The 17,035-nt window shown below is 37.4% G+C and overlaps 1 protein-coding gene across 1 annotated transcript; it reads right to left on the reverse strand.

The window, feature by feature from the left end:
* Positions 1 to 926: 926 nt before the first annotated feature.
* On the reverse strand, positions 927 to 17,035 carry LOC133844783 (beta-1,3-galactosyltransferase 5). The gene is made up of 3 exons (XM_062279040.1): positions 15,968 to 17,035; positions 2,190 to 3,279; positions 927 to 2,125 (listed from the first exon to the last, which is right to left on the reverse strand). The coding sequence occupies exons 2-3, from the start codon at positions 3,174 to 3,176 to the stop codon at positions 1,718 to 1,720; spliced, it is 1,395 nt and encodes a 464-aa protein (XP_062135024.1). The 5' UTR covers positions 3,177 to 3,279; positions 15,968 to 17,035; the 3' UTR covers positions 927 to 1,717.

The following is a 17,035-nucleotide window of genomic DNA, read 5'->3' on the forward strand; positions in this document are numbered from 1 at the left end:
GGCTGCCTTTGGCGTGTTAGTTTTTCAAGCTGTTGTGTCCTGTGACAATGTCCGTACGCGTTGACCGACCAACGCTCACTAAATTCCACATATTAACTACGAGACTTTTACTCATTGAATGCAACAATTTGCGGCATGCCGCACACACAAAACACAAAAACACTTTGACTGGCGTCATCAAAGGCCAACCGTTTGAACTCGTGGGGCGTGTCAATGTCAAAGGCAATCGACGTCGTGCATCGAAAACAAATCTTCGCGCGCTTCTAGCGTTGACACTCTATTTGTATTTCCCCACATGTATATGTCCCATTCATATAGAACTTTCTGCTTTGCATTGTTGCTTTAAATTAAGTGATAGTTTCGCATGGCCTTGAGCGCAGCTGGCGAAATGAACTCATTCAATTATTCAGCACGGTACGGGTAATCAACTCTGCAACTATGCATAAATCGATATCAATTGAACTTTCCTATAATTAACATTTTGCGAGTGCACCACATTAATAATATTCAAAAATGCCGCTCAAAGCAGTTCATATTGCTGCCAACTAAAAGCTGTATGCTATGACACTTCCACTGGTAGTGCACTGCAGTTGGTTCGTTGTGTTTACTGCTTGACGTACTGCTTGCACTGCTTAACTCACCGATATTTCAAATTCAAATTTGCAACATGTCACATTGTACAATTTGTAAGATTTTATTTTTTTAAATGGATTCATTTTGTTGTTGATTTTTCATATATGTATGTATATAATTTCTGACAAACTTGAACATTCAATTAATTTGTATTACACATTTATAAATTTCATTTGTTACAAATTTCCTTTCGTTTATTCCATTACACATTTGTTTTCTGAGTTTCGTTTTGCATTTCTTTTCATTTTGTTTTTTGATATTTCTGTTAACGTTCCTGGCGTAAATGTTCCCTCTTTTCTGTATCTTTCTTTTTTTTTGCTTTGTTGTGTGGTTGTTTGCAATGTTTACAATGTTAATTTGCCTAAGTTTACATGCAATTGAAATAATACATAGACATTTGCTAAGGATCAAAAATACAAAATACATTATTGGAAAAGTTATTTATTTTAATCTTGCATGCAAGCATTTGTTCTTTGTTTTACTAATTCACATCTCAATTAATTACTCAATTCATTTATTAGTTTTCAGACTAAACATTTTTCTAGATTTTATGTGTCTAGTGAGTTTTGCTTTTCTCTTTATGTTCTGTTTATTTAAGGGGCTGCATTTTACTGTTTGTTGTTGTTGTTGTTGCTGTTTTTTTGGTTGTCTTAATAGTTAAGAGTTGTGCTTAAATGTTTATACTCATATATATACGAATGTGTGTATCACCCAGAGAGGCTTTTTGAATGTATGTCTATCGTTAGTTGTAATTGCTATCGTTAATAGTAATCATTATCGTTAGATTTATAATTATGCTTTAGTTTATGCTATCTCAATTATGATACGAATGATTGTAGGCAGGTGGTTGGTGGTTCACTTGACTTGCAATGTTCTTTGTTGTTGTTCTCCTTCTTGTTTTTGTTTTAGTTTTCCTTTCGACGAAAATGCTAACTAATCGTTTCATAACTAGTCTACAATTCAACAATTAAATTAAAAGCGAAACAGCCAAAAATGATTAATAGAAAAAAAAAAACGAACCGCACACATATCAACTAAATTAAACAATATCCCCCAAGCTATTTGTAATACCCTTCTTCTTAAGCTAGCTAAGGCCCGTATCAGAGCCCGCCTCCGCTTCCAGTTGCACACTGCGCTGCGTCAGTGTGTAATTCTGCGCCAAATGCAACTGCCACAGAGCGTTGAGCTGTTCGGGCGCAATGCTGTGCCACGTGAAGAGAAACTCCTGCTGATCCAGCTCGAGTTCGCCGCTCAACACACGCTCGCAATCGGTTTTGAAAAGCACATACGGCTGCAAATTCGTGATGGTTGTGTTTGTGCGCTGTGCCAGCACGCCAGTGATGTGGACATCGTCCACCCAGAAGTAGCCGGCATGCTGGGCAGCCTGATAGAGACGCTGCACCACATCAGCCGAATAGACGATCGCAAAGCCCGGACAGTAGGGCGGATAATAGGCATCAGGATACTCGCTGAAACTGACGCGCCACTTGGACTGCAAACAAAATAGAGATAGTCATTAGTCAATGTATGAGTTGTATAATTTCATTATTACTTACGCGATAAGATCGCCTCACACGCGACAGCAAAACAGAGCGACAAAAGAGCAGCTCGTTGCGTTGCTGCAACATGGAGCGCAACGATGGCGTTGTCGAATTCGAGTTGGAGCTCGTGTTTGGCAGCATCGGTTCCCTAAGCAGCTTGTAGAGCTGCGGCGTATTCACATAGACATCGTCATCGACCTTGATCAGCAGCTGAGCATGGGCGCAATGACTGTTGAACCACTTGAGGGCCATCACATGCTTGTACGTCATGTTGCGATACGCATCCTGAAAGTTGCCCTGCACCATGTCCGCATGCCGCGCATTCTCCGCCCTCAGCGCCAGCTGCAACTCCGGCTCCGATTGCGGCACAGCGCCCAGCAGGAAGACAACACGCAACGGGGAGCTGGCAGACGTCATGCGTGGACTGCCCCACGTTTGGCGTATGAGGGCCCGCTTCTCCACATTGCGTGGCGCCGTATGGACGAGGATTAGCGCCTGGATGTGGGCCCCGCATGGCGGCTGTGTCATGCTATACGCAAAGTTATGCAGGTCGATGAGTTGGCTGGCATCATCTGAGTAACCCGTTGGCAATGACGATGACAATGAGGCTGATGATGGCGATGGTCGACTTGCTGCCGTGGGCAGCGATGCGGGCGTGGCCGCAATGTTGTTGTCTAGACTAACTAGGCTACGACTATAATAATAACTACTAAGGTTGCTACTAAGTTGCTGAGTGCGACTAGTGTCGTGTATTTGGTTTGGTTTACTGCCATTGGCACTCGGTTGTTGTTGTTGCTGTGGCTGCTGTGTCTGCAACTGCGGCGAGCCAAGCAACGCGGCCGTGCTGCCCGCTGTGGCCACTGCCTCATCCGTTGGCTCCAGCTGCTGCACGCTCACCAGCCAGATAACAAAGCACAGATTCACACAGATGATGAGACAGCACAGCGAACGTTTGTCCATCGTTGGGCTGTTGTTGTTCTTGATACGATTAACTGCTCCCATTTGAAGGCAGCTCCTTCTTCGAACGGAGTGCTCTAACTGCTTCTTTCTTCTGTGTGCACCTCAAACGGAAACGTTTTCTGCGTACCTTGGCCATTTACCCGAACTGCAACAAAAAGAGATAAACAAAAGCATATTTATAAGTACTAGAGTTATTAAGAAATTAACAAATAATTCGCGTCTTATCAATGGGCGATTTATCAGGTGCGAAATAAGAATCAACAATTAATTTAATTGAGCACGCCACAAAGGTACGAGAGACCTCCCGATGGGAAGCTAAACGGACAGTTCAATTTGGTGAATTGCCTCGCAGTGAAAGGACACTTGTCGTTGTTGTTGAAGGCTGCTAACAGTGCTGCGCAGTGTTAGCTTATTTCCAGCTAAATTTAGATGTGGCAAGTCATAAGTCAAAATGCATGTATGTATTTTTGGAGCGCAAACTCTTTGACAAGTAACGCCCCCCTTCACAACTATTTTGTGGCTAAGAAAGGTCATCGCATGGCGTCACTTCACCAAACACTCAATCGATGGTCTGCGTCGTCGTATACACACCTGGCATATTTAATTCATTTGCAAAAAAAAATACTTGGGAAACACCTGATGATTTCCACCGTTGTGAACCCCGTGTGTCCATTAAACAATAAACCGTAGCGCGCCGCACAATTCACAGTTCTCATGTTGTGTTGGGTCAGGCGTCAAACGCCCATCGAGTGTTTGACGAGTGTGTTGTGAGTCTATGCGGCCCCCTATTATCATTTTGGCCTTATCGCCACCAAATTTGACGCTGCTTTCAATACAACAACAACAACAGCAACACCAACAACAATGACGATGGCCTTTTGGGAATGGTCAGTCTAATGAATTCTGTGGGCCGATAAATCGGGCGGTACTTTGATAAGGTTTGCATAGAAATGAAACATTTATATGAGGGTTTTTTTTATTGATAAATTAGTAATAAAGCTGCGGTTTAAAAAAAAAAAATATATACATATATAAAAATAGTATATAATAATTTGAATTATAGTAAATTGAAATGTGGGTAAGTGGTCGGTACGGGCATCTGACTCAGAAGCTCCTCACTCATTCTGTTCAAATGAACCAGTTGTCAGCGATGCTCTCTTCAAATAAACACCTCTAGTTCAAATGAATCAGAAACTGTTTATTTTTGGCGTCGCAGTTCACTTTTCCTTAGAACCCTGCAGTTCTGGAGGTGTCGATTGCCCTGGGTAAGTGCTTACCTCGCCGATCACTACATGGGTACTTACTAAAGTGACCCTATAGTAATCGAACGTCGAACCACCTAGTCGACTCGAATTTGCGATTGGCCCTAGATAAGTCCTTACCTCGTCGATCCCTACATGGGTACTTACTAGATTAACCCTATAGTAATCGAACGTCGAACCACCTAGTTAATAAATATATGCGCATTAAAGCATTAGTACAAAATAACGGCAAGCATCGCTTTTGTTTTTGTTATTTTGTGGAAAAAGTATACACAAGTTTAAAGAGAAAACTTCGATTATGCTTTACATCGCTGTTTGTTTACGCGTCTTTGTTTTATTTTGTGCTACTCTTTTACTCAAACGCAGCTGTGTTTCCTAGATGACGAAATTATTGCAAGCATTTGAGTTGAGAAGTGCAAAGCGGATCCGCGATCAATTATTAGGTGAGTTACTTAAAAAATAATTTATGTATGCATTATATGTTTAATGTGTAAAATAATAAATAAGCAGATAATAAAAGAATATCAAGCAGTTAGTATAATGCATAGTTCTACAGTGGAAAGCGACAATGTGCCTAAAGAAGAGGAAGTGGAAATTATGACAGAAAATCTACGTTATAGAAATAATGACAGGGAATGCGGCCTAAAAAGAAGTCAATTTCTTTGGTGTTATGATCGGTGAGTATTTTAAAAGATAATTATTTAAAAATCATTATCCACTTTAATCTATTAAGACTTTTTAATCCTTTATTTCCAGATTCAATAACTGAGGACCAGTTGAGAAAGGCCTTGCAGCTCAAAAAAAAAACGATATTTTAAAACTCAAGTTGCCTTAAAGTAATAAAAGTATCCGTCTTATTAAAATAAAGAAAAATTAAAATCAAATAAAAACTGTAATTGTAATTGTAAATTTTTTTTTAATTTACAATGGCCGACCCCTCCATGGGGTCCGATGTAAGCACTTATTTTACTGACCCTTCAATGGGGTCCCATGTAAGCACTTATTTTACCGGCCGTTCCATGGGGTCTAATGTAAGCACTTATTTTACTGACCCTAATATGTTGCACTATTTCACTAGTTCGTGGTAATCGAGGCGGTGGCGATTGACCCTATTTGCGGACATTTCATACAAAAACGGAAATTAAGAAACGCATGGCTAGACGCCACTTTGTAAGTAGTGACTGGCTCCTGGTAAGCGCTTATTTCACCAGCAACGAACTAGCGCTCAGAACTGCAGGGAAGTTACTCATTCAGTTCAAATGAACCAGTTGCCAGGGATGCGCTGTTTAAATGAACAGCATTAGTTTAAATGAATCAGAAACTGTTAATTTCCTGACACGACTATCTAACAATATTCCACCTTCGCGTCTTCTACTTCTCAAAATTTCTTCACTCATTCAGTTCAAATGAACCATTTGCCAGCGATGCTCTGTACAACTGAAGAACTCTAGTTCAAATGAATCTGAAACTCTATTCACTTCACTGTTCCCTTGAACTTCTTGCTCATCGTTGTTCGATTCACCATACCCACATCTATTCCTACTAAATAACTTCTTCAGCGGCACTATTGAATACCGAATTTAATAGTTATCATAACAAGTAGGGGTAATTATGACGATTGTTCCTTTATCATGTTGACTTTTGATGTGTTTGCCAGCATTAATTTAATTATTTGATTGCTGACCGCTATCTTTATACGCTCAACATATTTCGACAGGAAGGCCTTATCACTAAACGATTAAATCACACTGGTTTGCTTTCGTCACAATCTTTACTGTACAACCATGACTGTATTATCTTTATGTTTTGCATGTATCATGAGTATTTTGCATAATAAACTTAAGAATTGTTTAAGGTCGCTATCTGCATTTAAATAAACTTATTCGTCTGATGTTTTAACTACATTTTTATTAGATACCTTGACCCTACATGATTAAACGCTTAATGTGGCCAACATTTGATTTAAATTGCTTAAACTAACTGTCTGCACTATTATAATTAAACATTGCATATATCGATATTTTATGAATCTTCTTATTTCGAAGAATGGAATTTATGGTTAATATTTTAAAATACGTGGATCTTTTTCAAAGCATGTTTCAATCAAACAAAACTTTGAAGTTAAGAACTTGAAATTTTAATATTTTCATATTGTATTCAACTTTAAGTTAGGATATGATTAATGATTAAACGCTTAATGTGGCAAACATTTGAATTAAATCGCTTTAACTCTCTGCACAATTATTTTAGAACTTTGCTTATTTTAATATTTTATTAAATTTTGTATTAAGGAGAAGGAAACTTATGCTCAACATTTTAAAATATGTGAATCTTTTTCAATACATGGTTCAATTAAACAAATCTTGAAGTTCAAGTTGTTGAATTTTGAATATTTTCATATTTTATTACACTTTGAGATAGGATACTGAATTTATGCTCAATTTTTTTCAAATACGACACTCTTTTTTAAAGTATGTTTTAATCAAACAAAACTTAAGTCATAAAAATCTTTATAAATCCTTAAAAAATATCAAAAATTCAAGGTGTAGTTATCACTATCGAAAACTGTCATTTGTCTGCGTTTGATTTGTTTCTTCATTTTTTTTCGACTTTCCGCTTTAATTAATTTTTTCCTTTGCATAATTTTCGAACGTTTCTTTGGCCTGTTCCCGTTTGTTGCTTGGCGTAGGTTCATTCAACCGCTTGTGGCCAGTATTTCAGAGAGTTTCCATAACGTGCAGACAAGAGACGGGTCGAGTCGTGCTTGCCACAAAAGGCAGCAAGCAGCTGCGTTGCGGCATTGTCAGTCGGTCACGTAGCTGCCACACACACTCGCACACACACACATGAGTGTAATTGAAATTTGCGGCACTTGCAACTTGTATCATGTAGAATTTGCATATTTTCTTTCTCTCCTAACATGTCCATATATGGACAGCATGATGAGCTCAGAGCGTGAAACAAGGTGTAGACTGGCAACTGACAACAAGTAAAACAACAGCAACAACAACTTCGACTCAATTAGCTTCTGGGCGTGATGATTATGCGATAAGATTGCGACCCACGGTTGACACAATGATTGCGATAGCATTGATAACCGATCTATTACCAAATTGAAATGGAAATAATGAGAGTATTTCGTAAAGTGCCTTTTCCAATTACTATTTTGCAAGTAGTTTTCTTCTCTTTTTTATAGATCAATATCTTTGGGTTTTTTTCGTTTTTGGTTTTTATTTTGAAAAGCGTTACATGCAAAGTTCACGGCAAAGGTCGTTAAAGAAGCGAAATATTGAGCTCAACACACACACACACACCGACTCAAATGGAGGGCCAATAAAATTTTAATATTCATGTAAATGTTGCGAGGGATACCGTCATTGTACAGTGTACAAGGGTTGCGCTTGCCACACTCGCACTCTCGTTATTCTTGCCATTATTATTATTATATTGTTGCTGGCAGTGCGACGAAGCATGGCATAGCGGCGTCTAGACACGCAATTGGCCTTCTTCTCCATGTCAGCCAGTCCTGACCTGACCTGGTCTGGCCTGGCCAGGACCCACAAACTGGGCACAACTCAACTCAACTCAACTCCGATGACGTCAGCGAGTCTGCGACGCCATTTCGCAAAAGGCTTCAAGATAAGCGCAAAAACTAATTACCAATCAGGACGTGGTTTTTGGTTTTATTTTTCTTTTTTTTTTTGTATGACCTTCTAGCAAAAATAACCCAAGATTAACTTGCTCTCCCCAGAGCTGATTTCTTGTGAAAAGAAAAGTAAAAGATATGCAAATTTTCTAACATCCGCTGATGATGATTCATTTGCAGCGCACTTTCAACTTCAGTGCAGTTTATTGGCCATTAAACTGCTCGTCTATTTTAAGTGAATGCATCCGCAAATAGTGCATAACTCTACGTGCCACTCTCGCTAGTCCACAAGGCGATAAAGGAGGGTAAAGAGGAGGAGTAAAGGAAGGCCTCGAGAAGTTCAGTTGAGCCTGGGCTGCCTGCCAGCCGACTGGCCATGTTATTTATACCCTGCAATTGGCATTTCAACTCATCGATCTTCCAAGTATGCAAAATATAAACTTTGCCATTGTTTGCCTAATCATTTGTGGTAGTTCGAGAGTGTCGCTATTTAAAGGTTCGGTTTCAACATGCTATTGTTATACTTATAATTTATACTACTTATATGTTATATATTTACTATTTATGTATACTATATGTAATATAACAAATGTTTTAGAAAGAAGACGCAGAGAAGTTCTTGAAATTATAATACTCTTATTATACTATAGAAATATTTTAAGGAGTCAAAGGAGTAGATAAGTACTCGACAATTAGTCTATTATAATTCTCTTATTACACTATTTAATTTATACTATTTTACTATAGTTATACTATATAATATACTATGTATGTATACTGTTATATATAGTTTAAAAAGATTTTAGTAGTACAAAAATAAAATATTTATTTTAAAGATTCGCAGATAAGAACTTGGCAAATATTTTATTTGAAATAAAAAAGAATTTTAAAATCAAATTTTAATTTGTTTTCGATATTATATTACTCTCTATTTGGTATGTATATTTATAGAAAACAATTTTGTAAATATTTTCTATTATTGATATTTATTTTTGTTAATATTTTAATTTTTATTTATTTTTGATACTTTATATTTAGTAAATTAGAACTCTTCACTTCGCATGTATAGAACATAATTTTCTAGATTATGAAATATTTTAATATTTTAATTGATATTTATTTTTTTGCAATATTACAAATTTTAGTTATTCTTAGTAGATAACTCATCACTTAATTAGTATATATTTGTAATTTTAATAAAAGATTTTTTTGTAAAGAATGATTTGTATTTTTAAAATCAATTTAGATATATATACCGCTATATTTATTTGTATATTATGTTTATTTACAAATATTTTAGGTCACATTTAAATAACTCTTGCTTTTTATTTTTCGAGGATATTCATAAGTCGCGCACTCCTCTTTATAGCTCTTCTTTCTTTATTTCATGCCTTTGTAATTTGCATTTTTGCATTTTGCACTCGATAAAAACAGCAACGGCGCAAAAGTTTTTTGTTTTTATTCAAGTCGAAGGTTAGATTATATCGTTGCCCCTTTTTTTGGGGCAACAACGTCGACGTTGTTGTTGGTTGATGTATGTTTCGAGTTGTAGTTGTTGTTGTTGCTGTTGCCCGTTGTGTCGTCTATTGTTTATCGAGCTTTGATTTGCAGCAAGAACACTGCAGCAGCAGCAGCAGCGACAGCAGCAGTAAAAGCACTTGCGGCAGGTTGGCGAAAATAATTTGGCAGTTGGCCAAAAAAGCCTTGAATGCCGCCGTCGCCAGTTCGTCCGTCTTTCTTTCTTGGGAACAATGTGAGGCAGCATTTTCATGTTGTTTCCCGAATGAGCAGCGAAAACATTTTGATATGTTGTGCAAATCGTTGTATGTGTGTGTTTGTGTTTGGCTGTGTGTAATTGTTATAAATTCTGACTGGAAATGTGTTTAGCACTTCTCACATGCCCAACTCAAACACTCACACAATTGTGTGAAAATATATTTGTAGCCACTTGGGGAGCTCTCGCAATTAGCGTAAGCGAAAACAACTTAAAATGTCTACACACCTGCAGTAAATACATTTAAAGTTCAGTTTTTTTCGAAAAAAAGGAAAATAACGAGTCGACAACAATAAACTATGCTCTAATTGAGTGCGATGAACCAGCAAATACACTATTAATCATAGCTTTTTAAGATTGCTCAGCAATTCTAATGGAATATTTATATTAAAAACGTTGGGAAGCTATCAAAGTTGTTATATGAAAAAGTTTGAGAAGCTAGCAAAATTGTTAACACTGCTGAGCTAGACTTTCGACTATTAAGAATCTCATACCTATAAATAACAAAAGCATGTAATTGCACATTTTTTGCTATCTAAACAGTAAGTAGTTCTCAGAATTCAGTTACAATTACAGTTGAGATACATTCGATAGTCATTTAAGAAAATGTCTCTTGACAAGCATACAAATTCTTTTCATTTAATCAACAACAATGTCATAGAAAAGTCATATAAGAAAATGTTTCTTAAGTTTACCAAGCAAGCATAAAAATTCTTCTCATTTAATCAACAATAGTTCTTCCAAGTTATGTTCATCGTTATCCAATTAAATGACACAATTCCCAAAAGAGAGGAATGTTTCAATTGAAAATAATTAACTTATATTTGTCTACCACAAATATTTAGCCAATTATTTGCATATTCAGCAATCATTCATTTAAAATACTGGAACAATTTTTGTTTCGACTCAAGGCTGTTCGTTAACAAACACTCTATTTCATGAAGAACTTTATCTAAAATATAGGGAATGTCGGGTAAATGAGAGGATTGCTTAGATATCGATAAGCTCTCTGCTTATCTATTTTAATCGTGTAACCACGAAGCTTTGCAAATAATAAAAAACCCAACTCATTTGCTATGAGCAACCTTAGGAGAGGCTATGCACAATCGGTTTATTATAATCTTTTCTATTTTCTTTAATTATAACTTCACCATGAATTCGTCATATAAAATTCGATAAAAAATATATTTTTAGGAAATTTTAAAATAATTTAATATTATAGGGGGATGATTATAGAATAAGTCATCGTTGCTGTATTGCTTTTAAAAGGAAGTGCGATAAGCTAAGGCATATTTTTATACACAATCCCATTTTAATTCTCGTTCCTCTGTTCAACAACGTTTGCCTGTGGCAACTTGATACAAAGTCATTAATCGCTTGCCCTTTAGCTCCATACACCAGCATTGCCCTTTGCATATAAAAGTAATAAAGCAAATTCCACAGTCCAGAATAACCCAAATTTGCGAATGGCAACAAAAGTGAGGGTTCTACTATGAATCATAATATTGGGAAATATATCATATTAAATCCAATGTTGAAAATGTCGAATTTCAAATATTCCAACTTGGCAGCACGAATCGAATGAATGCCTTGCCTTGTTTATAAATTTAGCAAACACTCGCAGATTATGTTACCATCGTTTACTTGCCAATTTGTTGAACAAACTTTAATAATCTCCCATAGCCGAATGAGTTTCGTATCAACTTACTGTCGATAGACATTTGATACTCGTTCGTTTGGTTAGTGGGCCGCCTTTGTATCTAAGCGTCCTGAAAATTTCATAATAATCGGACGACAAACAAATGAGTTGTTGAAGAGTCAAGTAGAGCGAGTTTTGTTGCATGACTCGTTCGTTCTCTGGACTCGTTGTTGTTGTTGTTATTGTTGTTGTTGCTGTTAACATGCTGCAATTACAACATGCAATGCGATACGAAGTTTATTGTATGTGTAGCTGAGTGTGTGTTGCGTTTCGTTTCATTTTCCCCCTCAGTTTTTGCTTGTTTGTTGTGTTGCACAGCAACTATTTGTGGTTTGTTGAGGCTAAAGTTTTGTCGGGTGCCACTTTTTAAATGCAGTGCCACAGACAACAAGAATTACAACAACGATGCAAAATAATAATGCCTGCCCTGGCAGCCGGATGCCTTACTTGCTTGCTGTGTGTGTGGGGGCGTTTGAGATCTCTGTGGGGTTTGCAATAAGATGCAAACAGGCCGCAGACATGTGGAAGACACACAGCGCACAGTCAGCATCGGAAGTAATCTGCCAACGTGCCCCGTCGAGACGGGTGTGGCAGAGTGGCAACACACATACAAACACACACACACACACACTATAGTGCAATTAACCTTTAGTAGTGTTGCCTAGTAGAGCAATAGATTTCCTTTTTGCTGTGGCAGCAGAAGCATCCGAGTTTCCTGGCTCAGCAATAAACGGAAAAGAAGTTGCACGTTGCCTCTTAGCCTGACACCTGACAGATAAGGTGAAGCGCCTTTGGGGACACTCACTAAGAGACAAGCAAAATGAGAAAGAGAGAGGAAAAACGAATAGGAAAAGAGAAGTTGGCGACAAATGCATTTCAGTTGATTGACGACAGTGTCGCCACAAATTGCCAATTAAAATGTGGCAGCAACTAAAAAAGGAAAAATACACATCTACAATATACATAAAGCTATACACAAAGCGAGCTCTGTTCACTCTCTGAACACACCCACTGTGGACAGTGGGCTACGCGTGCTTTGCATGGGCTATTTAAAAAAAAAATAGTAAAAAATAGTCGAGTGTGTTCGACTGTGAGATACCCGATACCCATTTTTAATAAAAGCAAAGCAGTGCGTTAAAATATATCGAATTAATACACCCCAAAAATACTGAAATATACTAACGGTTATGATTTCGGAATATTGATCTAGAACCATTCAAAATATACCATAGCGTGCAAAATATACTAAGAGTATGAGTTTTTCCCCATACAAATTTATTTATTAATAAACCTTTACAATTTGTATTTGGTCGCCACAAAATTTTTAGGAATCACGAAGGCTATATCTATATCTGTATTAAAAATCAAATTAAGTCTCTATCTCTTATAGTCTCTAAGATCTAGGCGTTAATACAGACGGACAGACAGACAGACTTGCCTATATCGACTCGACTGTTGACCTTGATCAAGAATATATATACTTATAGGGTCCTTCTGCCTGTTACAAACATTTCCTGCCGGCACAAAGTTATAATACCCTTCTATAATATAATAGCGGGTATTAAAATATAGAACAAAAAAGGAAAAAAGGTTGGTCTCAATAATTTATGAATAAATGTTTCTTGTCCTTTTACTTGCTCTGAGCATATGAAAATTTAATTACTCGCATTTTGTTTACATTTCCACGGCTCTCGCATCACTCACAAGTCAACTGGGCCAATGACCAACCAGCAAAGTAACCGCTCCTTTTGCCCCACCAACCATCTTTTTGGTGGCTCGAAACGAGTTCCATGCACGCACCACACAATTGAAGACGGGTGGGGCACAGCACAAGAGGCGGGCCAGCTTTTCGTGTATAATTTTGATGAAGAAAGCCAACACAACACCAACATACACACATACACAAACACACACATACACAATATGGTGTATATGGTATATGAATTGAAGCAGAGTCGGTGAATGGCCACGATGAGAAGGGCAACACACAAAAAAATCATTGACTGCCTGATGCCCCGATCAAGAAATCATTCTCTGAGCAAGTGATTTCCAACAATGTGTGAGTCAACAGCAAAGCAAATCGAAGCAAAAACGAAAGAGCAAACAACAAGTGCACAGTGGGCAACGTAAACAGCATATAGATAATAATTTTCCCATTCATAATGTAGTTAATTGAAAAAATTGTATTATATGTTAATAACAATTACACGCGTTTCCGATTAGAAAATGTTACGGGGGAAATTACATATTAAGGTTGGAAACGCAATTACATCATGAACAGGTTTCCTACTAATTGAAATTGTTTTAACTGCAAGCGGACTAACTAATCTACTAATTCCTGTAATAATAATTAAGTAACGTACTGAAATGTTAGTTGCAACTATATATATTAATTTAGCTATTTAAATCTGTAGAAATTGCTGTTATCTTTTGCCATTTTATGACCACTGTAGTCTTTCACGATTTGCAAATAAAAAGCTTAGTAGCTGTTGTAATTGCTGTAAAAAAAGCTTAAGGCGTGCACAGTGTGCTGAGTGCTTGTGTTTTTAGCTGATAACTGATTACAGAGTTATTTGTGAAAGGGCAAGATAAACACACAGTTTCTGTAAGGTCTCTGATAGTACGACATATGTATTAAGTGTGTAATTGACATTTTATTATTCTTATCTAAAGTAAGCATTGCACTGATTATTTGTACTCTGCTTTGCAACTATCCGACAAGTGGTCACACGCCACTTGAGTATTTGATTAGATCGACTGTTTGAACATAATCAAACCATTCATAGTTGAAAATTGGTTTCTGATAATAAAAAAATTTACTGACTTGTTGGGTTTTCTTATGAGTTTCGGCCACCTTTTGACATAATCACTTAGCTGCCGAAAATTACGATAAAATGCTACTGTAAAGCGAGGTCTAAAGATCGACAATGTCAAGAGTGTTGATAAATTGTCGCACTCGCCTATTAAAGTGAACAATAAAAGCGCCAAACTGTCTGGCCAATGTTGAATTTATCTTGGAATTTCAATGGCTGCGCATAAAAGCAAAAGCTGTGCTATGACTCAGCGGCGCCTAACTAATTTTGAGCATGAGGAATTCCATTTTGCTGTCCAAAAAACGGGTTTTCTTTAAAAAGTATAATTAGGAAGTTAAGCGGGTGACGTCGTCAAGCGTTGTTGCGAAACACTTTTGGGTCAATGCACGGCGAAAGTTATCGACTATTAAATGTGAGGTAAATAAACAAAATTACCATATGCACAAACACCAATACAGAGACAAGAAAGAAACAGTAAACGCTCGCAAATTAGAAACAGTAATTTCAGTATATTATTAAATAAAAATAGAGAAAACCTACTTATAATAAATATATATTTTTTTTCTTTTCTCGATATTAAAAAATAAGTAAACGACGCTAAAAAATATAGCAAAATCTAAATATAGACAATTTGGGTAAAATCAAATGTGTGACATTCTACTGTAAAAATAAATTTATGAACACACACTAATGCAAAATTAAAGAGAGCGATTAGCGCGTAACTTTAGCCGAAAAGCAAGCAAATAGAGAGTGTGAGAAAGAGAGAGAGAGGGAGACAGAGAGTGAGAGCGGGAGCTTATATCGGAAGCTGCTTATGGCTTTTGAGCACGTGATGGGCATAAAACGTAAACGTCAGCAACGCTTTTAATAATATTAATTGCCATCAAATATTTGTTTTATATACGGTGGAATACAAGGAAATATAGTATGTATTAAAAGCCCAGACGTAAAAAGGCGGAGTGAGCCAGTGTGTGTATGTGTGTGTGTGATAAGTAAACACTTATTTTGCTTGTTGGCAAGCGGTGATGATGACGACGACGACGACGACAAAGGAGACTCCGATTCCACAACTGAGCTGCAGCCAAGGCCAAGGCTTCGCAAGAAGCAAGAACAAGAAGAAGAAGAAGGCGCATAGCAACAACAACAACAATAACAGTGTGCAGCTGAACTTGTTCAAGGTCAGCAGCGTATTGGCATGCAAAGAACTGCCAAAGTTAAAGTGCCCAGAGAAAAGGGAACTAAAGAAGCCAAAAGCAGAATAACACATGAGCAATGAGTTGAGCAACAACACAGTTGCCAAATAAGCAAACTCTGTTGCCAAAATAACAAAATAACCAAAAAGTAAAAAATGCTTGCCTTGCTGCTGCCAGCTAGAGCGAGAAAGAAATATTTAGAGTTGGAGAGAGTTGGTAAATGGGGAGGTGGGAGAGGAAACGGGAGAGCAAGAGTGTTTTTTGATGCTGCTTGTTGTTGTTGCTACTACTGATAAGAAGTGATGACTTTACTAGCGACACATCTTGACTGCCAAAATATATGGAAAGTACGTACTATATGCTTGTATGTGTGTTTGAAATTTACGCCTAATTTAATTCATAAATTTGCATGCACAATTTAATGGCTCATTTGAGTTTTCTTTTACCTGGCTGGGCGTCGCTGTGGCTTTTGTAACTGTTACTGTTGTTCTTACTGCTACTGCTGTTCTTCTTCTTGATGTGTTTGTTGTTGGTGTGGCGCTTTTTATTGGCACATTGGCACGCATTGGGCGACGTTGGCGTCGTTTGCCGCAAGGCGCCCACACTCACACACACTAACTCAACCTCGCACACGCACACAAAGAGTGCTTTGTGTGAACGCCAGATAAAAGGAGAACTCAACAAGGAACAAAAAATCAACGAGCTTTTGTTTGTGTGACACTGTCACTCTAGTTGTAGTTGTTGTTGCTCTTTCCTCAAAATCACATGTCCTCCCCTCCTCATCGCTTTCATTTGCTACCCCTTTTTTCAGTTGTGTTGTTGTATTTTTAATTGATTTAGGCAAATATTCAGAAGGCCAACATTGCGACACGTCTTGTACCAAGCGGTACAGGGCAACACGATAATTTACGAAACACGTCTTAATCGTAATAATAGCCACAAAATTTCACTTTGTTCCATTTTCAAATTCGCACTTTAATTTGCACTAAATATAAACATATATAAATATTTTATGATATTTTTTTGTATTATAATGCCGCTTTCCGAGGGTGGAGCACTCACACACACACGCATACGCGTGCACCAAGGTGTACACACACACACACAGGGACGTTCACAAGGATGCTCCCTTTTGATGCTGATGCTGCGCGTGCTTTTGCAATTTTTGCTAATGCTTATTGAAAATTTTCCCTTTTTGATGTATTTGTATTACGTTTCCCGTGTGTTTCTGTTTTTTAATAAACCGTTTTTTATTGCAATTAAAATTATTGAATTAAGTCTAGCGAACCGCGCGCGATTTTTAAGGAAAAATGCATTGAGAGGAATGAATTAAGAATTTTTTAGTGGTGAGCGCAAGCGCTGCATTTCTTCTGTATTTTTCCGCGTCGAAAATGGTTGAGACTATCTCGTGGAGCAGCCGGCGCAGCACTGAGTCCACCATTACTTTGTTACTTTTCACACACACGCTTAGCTCAGCTTAGTTCTCACACTTGAGCATATATTTAAATTTTAAA

This window comes from Drosophila sulfurigaster, chromosome 3, assembly GCF_023558435.1.
Source record: "Drosophila sulfurigaster albostrigata strain 15112-1811.04 chromosome 3, ASM2355843v2, whole genome shotgun sequence".
In the NCBI taxonomy this organism is placed as follows: domain Eukaryota; kingdom Metazoa; phylum Arthropoda; class Insecta; order Diptera; family Drosophilidae; genus Drosophila; species Drosophila sulfurigaster.